Source organism: Chenopodium quinoa, unplaced genomic scaffold (assembly GCF_001683475.1).
Source record: "Chenopodium quinoa cultivar QQ74 unplaced genomic scaffold, ASM168347v1, whole genome shotgun sequence".
Classification (NCBI taxonomy): domain Eukaryota; kingdom Viridiplantae; phylum Streptophyta; class Magnoliopsida; order Caryophyllales; family Amaranthaceae; genus Chenopodium; species Chenopodium quinoa.
Window position 1 is genome coordinate 1,567,701 of NW_018743108.1, and position 9,346 is coordinate 1,577,046.

At 35.3% G+C, this 9,346-nt stretch overlaps 1 protein-coding gene across 2 annotated transcripts; it reads left to right on the top strand.

Moving 5' to 3' along the window:
* Positions 1–342: 342 nt before the first annotated feature.
* On the top strand, positions 343–5,156 carry LOC110731950. 2 transcript variants are annotated; one of them, XM_021911867.1, is made up of 4 exons: positions 343–1,127; positions 1,457–2,738; positions 3,155–4,302; positions 4,613–5,156. In XM_021911867.1, exons 1-2 carry the CDS (start codon positions 873–875, stop codon positions 2,108–2,110), a joined length of 909 nt encoding a protein of 302 aa, XP_021767559.1. In that variant the 5' UTR covers positions 343–872; the 3' UTR covers positions 2,111–2,738; positions 3,155–4,302; positions 4,613–5,156. The 2 variants fall into 2 exon arrangements, with proteins under 2 accessions (XP_021767559.1, XP_021767558.1); XM_021911866.1 differs by having other exon boundaries at positions 1,457–4,302.
* The last annotated feature ends 4,190 nt before the right edge of the window (positions 5,157–9,346 follow it).

The window sequence follows — 9,346 nt, forward strand, 5'->3', positions numbered from 1 at the left end:
TATATTCAACTATAATCTGTAGTGCTTTAGTGACTGTCTCTTAACTTCCCTAATCGTCTGCATTGTGCATCTGGTGGAATTATGTGGAACGGGTGAATATTTCCCCATGAAGGAAATGGATAAAAATGCAATGCTCAATCATAATAAGGTATCAAAATTATTGTACTATATACTATATGTTCTGTTATTTGGGTTATTTAGTCTTTCAAGTCCAATCTCCAATCTGCTGCAAATTATACAAGGCCATGATAGACCTTTTACTATAGGATGCTGCACTACTGATGTCACTTATAAGTTATTTATATATGTTAATGTCAAAATTTTGAAGTGCTTGCTACACTCCTTAAGCCTTAAAGGAACTCGACCTTTTGACTCTGAACTCTGATGATCGTGTCTTGATATTTTTCTTGTGCTCACTTTGTCTGCCAATTTTGTTGTAGGTACACAGAGCTATTGCAGAAAGGGAAATTCTTGACATGTTGGACCACCCTTTTCTCCCTGCATTAAATGCTTCATTTCAGGTACGGCAAAGCAGTTCCACACAATCTGGCTATTACCTGAAAGCGATAGGAGGAAGTAGTAACGAAGTTTCGGTATGCATATAGCCATTTATAACGAACGGATCTGGGTGTAAAATGAAACGGTTGGGTCCCACAAGTCAGGTATTACTAAACCACTTTATCAAATAAAAAGGGAAATACAAGGTACTGTATAACCATATAATACAAGTGTACAAGACAACTTTGCCCTTTGTACTTTTTATCTCTTTTACTTTTTACTCCTTTCACTTTTTACTCCTGTTTCTCTTAAACCTCACCCTCGCCATTTTCATGTAAAAATCATCTGGTGTGGGTGAAAACCTCGAGGCATAAATGGCGAGGAAGATGTTGGTGATGGAGGAACCGCTCTTTAAAGACGGTTTTGGCTTATCTGAAGGTGGCGATCGTGCTATCGGGGTTGTCTTGGATGGTGACACAGTCGCCATTAAAGACCCATTGAACGCAACCGCCATTGAAGAAACACTGAACGAAACCGCCATTGAAGACCCATTGAACGCTACCGCCATTGAAGAAGCAGAAGATTACAAAGACGGATGTTCCTTAGCTCTTAAAGCTTTGTTGAAGGAGGTAATGTCGCAACTAGCCTTTTGAATTCAGTAGAAATCGTTGTTTATTTTAATTAGGGTTTTGATTAATTAATCTTAAAATAGTTACATTTGATATTAAATTGATTAAATTGATGAATTGTGCTTGTTTAGTTTAAATGTGTTTTTGTTGAAATAATGAGAATATGAGATCAAATGGTGCTTCTTTTTGTTTATTGTTTAGCTTAGATTCAGTGTCTCTGTTGTTCTGGTTGTTGTTTTTTGTAAATAATGAGAATATGAGATCAAATGTGCCCTGAGATTAGTTACTGTTTGTTTGAATTTTGATATGCTTTGAATAATGTTGGAAAGGTGATTGTTGGTGAAGAGTCATACCAGACTCCAACCAAAGGAAAGAGTCGTGTGGCTATATGCTTTGAGATCGAAGAGTTTGCAAATGTAGAGGTTTCCCTTCCTCCACCTGAACCAGGAATGATCTTTGATAGTAGGAAAAAAATAGACTCATATTTTAGGGACTACGGAAAACAAGAAGGTTTCGGTGTAGTCCGTTCAAGTGGAGCGACAATAGGGAAGGGTTTTAATGCTAAGGACAAGCGGAGTGTGACATGGACATGTGAATGTTACGGTATGCCTAGTAGGAGGGGCAAGAAAACTAATGCCCCGACATTTGTTTCGGATTCACAAATATATGACGAAGTTTGTGTTAAAAGAAAGAGCAAAAAGGTGCAATGCCCGGTGAAATTATATGCAAAGTTGAATGAAGGTGGTGATTGGGTAATTGATAAAGCCATTCTAGAACATAAAGGTCACTCACCAACACCGGGGAAGTCCAAGAACATCACTCAGTCTAGGAAGAAGTTCTTGACGGACAACCTGCACAATTTTAAACAAGTATTCAATGACCGCAAGGCGGGTGTTCCAGATGCAAAGATATTCAATTTTATGGCCCGTCAAAGGAATGGCCGAGAGGAGATCGATGCAATTTACTCAAAAGGATTTGCATGATGAGGTTGCAAAGCAAAGGAAAATCATATTTGAGGAAGGTGATGCAAAGGCAATGTTTGCTTACTTCAAAACGATGGTGGATGATAACCCACTTTTTTCCCATACCCATCAAGTGGATGATTTGGGTAGGCTCCAAGATGTATTGTGGGTCGATGCTAGGAGTCAGGTTGCGTACGAGGAGTTTGGAGATGTTGTATGTTTTGATTCAACTTACTTGACAAATGAGTATAAGCTCCCATTTCGTAATTTTGTGGGGGTTAACCATCATGGTGAAACCGTCTTTTTCGAATGTGCACTAGTGTCTCGAGAGACCGCAAAAACGTTTGAAAGGGTCTTCTCTAATTGTTGAGGTGTATGGGTGAAAAACAGCCTATTGGGATCCTTACGGATCAAGATCCGGCAATGAGGAAAGCATTGAAAGTGACTATGCAAGGAACCGTTCATCGATGGTGTATTTGGCACATTACCCAAAAATTTTCCAAGAAGCTTGGGAAGCTTAAAAATTACACTGAAATTAAAACTAATCTTGAGAGTGCAATTTATGACAGTCTTGATTGTGAAAAGTTTGAGGCTAATTGGCTTGAGGAAATCAAGAAGCATGAACTAGAAGATGATGAATGGCTTCAAGGTATCTTCTTTACTCATTATAAAAATAGAATCACAGTTGTTTTGTGTTGCTGTTACACCGTATTTGTGTGTGTGTGTTACATTGTGTGTTGCTGTTATAATGTTATGATGTGTTAGCAAATCTAGATCAGTGAAAATGTTGGCGCTCTGTGAAAATTTCATAAGGACTGTGAACAAGTGTAAATCCTATTCAGTGCTATCTGAACTTAGTCTGTGACTTTGATGCTTAGTGGATATTGTTATTCTTTATGACTTTTCATAATCTAGGAATCATAATTTTTTTTTTAGGCTTTTTTTGAACTCTTTCTGGATCATGTAACTGTTGGTGCATAAGCTCTGTAAAAATTAAGCTCTGTGAAAATTAAGCGTTGTGAACTATAAACCCAATTCAGTGGCTCTTGATTTAAATTTGTTTAGGGTTGTATGAAGAACGCAATATGTGGGTGCCTACTTTTGTGAAACATTTATTTTTGGCCGGGATGAAAACAACTCAACGGGTTGAGAGTATTCACAGGTTTTTTTATGGGTATTTGAGCATGCATACTTTGTTGCATGAGTTTGTGGAGAGGTATTGTAATTCCTTGGAAGTTAGGTGCATAGGTGAGAAAAGGGAAGATGAAAATAATGATAGGTATGTGAGGCAAGCTTACACTAATTTCCCGGCTAAGTTGGTATTTCAGAAGATTTATACGGATGCAAAATTTAAGGAGGTGCAACGAGAGTGCAACCGTGTAATTTATGTAAGTGAGATCCATTGGAAGCAGGTTTCTGACACAATAACTGAGTTCGTTGTGGAGGATAGAGTATGGTACAAGCCCAAAGGATCGCGTAAAAAAAAGTCGTCCAAGAGAAAGAGAGAGTACAAGCTTTCATTTGACTCTTCAACCAAGCACGTAACTTGTGACTGTCGCAACTTTTAGTGTCATGGGATTATTTTTCGTCACATCATTAGGGTTTATGATATTAATAATTACTATGAGATACCAGACTATTATATTTTCCGGTGGTGGAGGAAAGATGTGATACAGAAGCACACAAGGGTGAAAGTGTGCTATCATGACCCAAGCAAAACCGAGGAAGTTTGTAGGTATGACAAAATGATGGTCAGGTTTAGTACATTGTGTTCGAAAGCTTCGGGTTCCATTCAAACTACTGCAGTGGTGATGCAAGCACTGCAGTTAGTTGAATTGCAAGTGGAGGAGAAGTTAGCAATGCTTGCGAAAAAGAGTGGTCAAGGTGTAGGAACACCATCATCAGTTTGTTTAGAGAAAGAAAAGGACTCAACCCCATCGACTCAAAGACAGGGTAGCTGTGAGGGTCATGGTGATGGCAATGACGAAAATAGGGTATCTGTTGAAGAACAAGATGTTCATGTGAAAGACCCACCCTTACCAAAGAGGCCAGCTCATCGCACCACTGATTCGAGGTACATGTCATGTCTCGAGAAACCAAAGAAGGCAAAGACAACGAAGAACACACAAGGCAAGAACACAAAACACAAGAACACACAAGGCAAGAACATGACTGTTTTAGAAGCCCAAACAACTGAACCGTCCTCAAATGGGGTAAATATTCCTTCAATTCTTCAATCCTTATTACTAATGAGGCATATTCTGAATTTGAGAAGCCTTAATTGTTATATTATACTTGCATCATATTGGTGTGTCTATGTTGGTATTTTGGTAGACTGTATATGTGCATATATATGTGTATATGTGCAGATATATGTCCAAACTCCAAAGGCCCTAATCAATTTATCTTTTAAGTTACCCCAAGTGCCTTTTAAACACTCTATTTTGGAAATTTTGTTTTAGGCCATCAAGTACTTAAAAGATGTTTTGGTTTAGGTTATAATATATGCTGTTACACATGCAGGTACCATATATGCAAATGATGAATAAGATGGTTCCTTACAGTCCTCAATGTGTTGGTGGCATTCAATTGCAGGACGGGGACAGATCTATAGGGTACTTTACAGCTGTTGGTGGTGGTGGTCAAAACTTTCAAGTTTCCCAAATATCTCCTAGTCTGGGATACTATGTTCCGTATCCTCAATTTCCCATGGCTCATTACCCTTCAGGACCTTATGGATGGCAGAGCCATGTATCTCCGTTATCAGCCACATCATCCAGACAAGGTGGCTACGTTCCTATACTACCTCTACCTCGGCCGCCGGTGACTCCACCCTCTCATGCATCATAGAGATAGACTAATATGCTAAGGTGACTAATTTTGCGTGGCCATGTTTTGTAAGGCCGAATTCCTAACAACCCCATTTTCTGTCATACAAATTGTTAAAAAAAAGGGCCCATTTTTTGTAAGCCCAAATTGTAAGGGCAATCTTTTGACATTACATATGTGAGGGTAAGGCCCGTCATTTGACATTACAAGTGTTAACATTTACAACTAACAATTTAAGTTTGGCAAACGGAACCATTTAATCAATCCTCCAATTAAAGAGTGCCACTAACAAAGTTCGCATAAATAAATTAGGGGAACCACTTTAAAATTAAAGGGTACCACCACTCAGAACATAAAGGGTTTTAACAAAATAAATGAAACAACTGGTTTACATATTTCAAAATTAAAATTCATGGTTACCACTGACAAGTAAAATTAAAGGGTACCACCACTAAGAACATAAAGGGGACTAACGCCATTAAAATTCAAGGTTACCACTAACAAGTAAAAGGGTTGTCAACTAGGGTACCACTAAAACGACTGGTCGATATATTTACACTGAAGCAGTGAAGTGTACCATTGGTTAGTTATAGGGCATGGCTTATAATATGAATGGTAATACTGATAAGGTTAGACCATTGGAACCACGTAGGGTACCACTAGAATAATCTAGGGTACCATCAGTACTATGTATATCTTATCTTAGGATACATATGAAATCCTAAGATTCACATTTTCAACTATTTACAAGATAAAGTTAGTAAAGGAAGGAAACCACCATTTAATCAAATTAAGGAACCATTTCATCACTCCATGTAAACGTGAATAGAGTAGTCCTCCAATTAGAGAGTGTAAAGGGCTCTAATAGATTAAACTAAGGGAACCATTTAATCAAATAATAAATTATGTAACAACCATCTATTTGACATTAAATATGTATGTACCAATTTTCACTAGTTACCTTATTCATTTTAGCGAGGGGACTATTTAATCAAAAGTAAGGAACCATGTAATCAACACACTCCATGTAAATGTGAAGAGCATGGACCTCAAATTAGAGAGTGTAAAAGGTTCTAATAAACCGCTTTCAAATTCAAGGGTACCGCTAAATAGTTATACGTACCATTAAATAGTATAAAAGTGCCACTAAAAAGACTGAAATATATAGTTACACTAACGCAGTGAAGGGTACCCATGAAAATGCAAAGGGCACAGCTAATACTATGAATGGTACTACTCACAAGCTTTAGACCATTGGAACCACGTAGGATACCACTGGAACTAAGTAGGGTACCACTAGAATAATCTAGGGCACCATTAGTACCATGTATATTTTATCTTAGGATACATATGAAACCCTAATATTCACATTTACAACTATTTACAAATTTAAAGATAGTAAAGGAAGGAAACACCATTTAATATAATTAAGGAACAATTTCATCACTCCAAGTAAACGTGAATAGATTGGTTCTCCAATTAGAGAGTGTAAAGGGTTCTACTAAATTAAACTAAGGGAACCATTTAATCGAATAATAAAGTATGTAACAGCCATATGTTTGACATTAAATAAGTACGTACCAATTTTCACTAGTTACCTTATTAACCAATTTCATTTTAGCGAGGGTACTACTTAATCAAAAGTAAGGAAACATGTATTCAACACACTCCATGTAAATGTGAAGAGCTAGTCATCCAATTAGAGAGTGTAAAAGGTTCTAATAAACCACTTTCAAATTCAAGGGTACCACTAAATAGTTGTACGTACCATTACAAAGTATAAAATGCCACTAAAAAGACTAAAAGATATAGTTACACTAACGCAGTGAAGGGTACCCTTGATAATGCAAAGGGCACATCTAATACCATGAATGGTACTACTCACAAGCCTTAGACCATTGGAACCACGTAGGGTACCACTGGAACTATAGGGTACCACTAGAATAATCTAGGGTACCATCAGTACCGTGTATATTTTATCTTAGGATGCATATGAAACCCTAAGATTCACATTTACAACTATTTACAAATTTAAAGTTAGCAAAGGAAGGAAACCACCATTTAATCAAATTAAGGAACCATTTAATCACTCCAAGTAAAAGTGAATAGAGTTGTTCTCCAATTAAAGAGTGCAAAGGGTTCTAATAAATCAAACTAAGGGAACCATTCAATCGAATAAATCAGTTATTGTAAAAAAAAAAAAAAAAAAGTTGTTCTTGTCTTCTTGTCTTACGTTTTTTATTTCTTCTTGTTGGGGCTTGCACCAAAAAACAAAAGATAATAGTATCTTTCATTAATATATAAGATATGAAGAGTTTAGTATATGAGCGATTTACCCCCCATCCCCCCCTTTTTTTTCTAAGATAGTATATGAGCACCTCCATTTTTTCTGTTCAATACGGAGTAATTTATTTTTATTGATTATTTTTAGTTATCATGAGCATAGCTAGTACTTGATCAAATCTCTCACGAGTCACAACTCACATGTCTAGTGTAATATTAGTACATAATTTAATCAAAATTTTCTTCATTTGCTAATTTTTACATTCTTTATTTAATTTTTTTTACTCAAATTTAATTGCTACGGAGTCTATTTATGTATACCATAAATCTATCATATATTATTCGTATAAATCTTAAATTAAAATATCAAATTTAGATAAATAATCACCAAATATAGTAGTAGTACGTAATAGAAATACTTGAGCAATGCCATGCTAAATTTGGAAAGAAGAATTGTGAATAGGTGCAAAAGGTGAGAACGTATAGTAGTATTTGTCAAATAAAATGTTGTCTAAATAATAGTTTTACTATTATGGAGCAGTATTTTAGCTTGTCTTCCTTTGTGTGTGGTTGACCAAAAACAATTATTAAAGCACAACCAATTGGTATGAAAATCGTTTATTGAAAAATGAAGGCCTCGTAAACTGTTAAGGCATATTATGTTGTGATGAGCTAAAAAATAAATATAAAAATTGACTTGTTGTATTTCTCATATATAATCAATGCCAATGTTTCTAAATATTTTCGAACATTTTAAATTAATCATTTGGATGCAATTTTTTCTCTTATGATTACCATAGGTATAGTAATTTATCAATTGGTCCGAGTATGAGATATGAGGCTCCAATTTTAATGGTTGTAGATACTTCAATTCATCGTTGTATGTTAGGTTACTAATTTTATTTACAAAGTTGAATGGATTGAATTCCTTTATCTAAGCTCGTCATCATCGATTTAGGGGATTAAACCAAATATGAAACTACGACTTTTATTCATCTTGTGACTTGTAATTGACAAACAATTTCTTCATTTTCGTGAGAATTGAATCAATCCTAATTACTTTTTTTTATTGTGTCTACTTAGATTAAGAGAAAGATCATAACTTGATTAATTCTCTCACGAGTCAACTTAGTTTAACCCATCTTTACGACGCACGACCTTACCCTTATGGATATACTTGTATGTGCATGTCAATTGATTAATTTAACATGATCAAGCTAAGTGATACTCCGTATATAACTTTTGCAGCTTCTCTAACCAAATTCAGCATATATAATCAAAGTCAAAATTCATTAACCTTTACCAAAATTCATTAACTTGTTACCATGATCTCTCACTTTACCAAAAACAACATGCACTCCACTTATTATAACTATTTTCAAATTGATCAGAAAAAGATTAATTCTTCTTAAAAGATTTGTAACAGTAATGATTATTTAGCATGACCAAAATTGAAGATTCCAAAGTACAAAATATGTGCTAATTCGGCTCGGCTAATCTGTTTCTATTATGTAATAGAAAATGACATTAACATTTTTTTTGAAACCTACGCTAGTTAGATATTTTTCAATGTAATAGAAAATAACATTAACATTTCAAAATAAGACATATTTTCATTATTTAGATAATTACACTCTACTATTCTGAAGCACCTCTAATAGATTTTTCTTTAATATTGTCCCTTTTTTCTCTTGGTTAATTTTTTTCTTTTGCACCATTTTTGATGATCCTCATTTTCTTGTTTAGTATCCTCCTTTTTTCTTTTCTGCTTTACTTCCCTCATTGGGTTTGCTTTGAACTTCATCACTGTCAGATTCAACAATAATAACAGGACATTCACCACAGCCATCCCTCACAGCCTATCTTTTATTTTTCTTGGTAGATTCTCCTTTTTCTTTTTTATTTTTTTCCACCCTTGAAATTCCTTGTTGCAGAAATTCTAAGTGATTGTTCATCTTTTTCGTCATAGCGGTAACATAAACTCGAAAAATTGCAGCATTCTGTTCTTGTGATTTCGACTCATCAAATCTCCAAATCGATGGTGCAAATACGCTTTTAGAAGTGTTGGTGCTATCAGTGCTACCCATTATTATACAAAAATAAAATTTTTTGATTAAAAAAAACCAAAGAAGAAAAAGAAGATGA

Coding starts and splice junctions, on each gene's coding strand:
- LOC110731950 (XM_021911866.1), top strand. CDS start 873: ATGGCGAGGAAGATGTTGGTGATGGAGGAACCGCTCTTTAAAGACGGT. Junction 1,128..1,456: donor TTAAAGCTTTGTTGAAGGAG/GTAATGTCGCAA, acceptor AATGTTGGAAAG/GTGATTGTTGGTGAAGAGTC.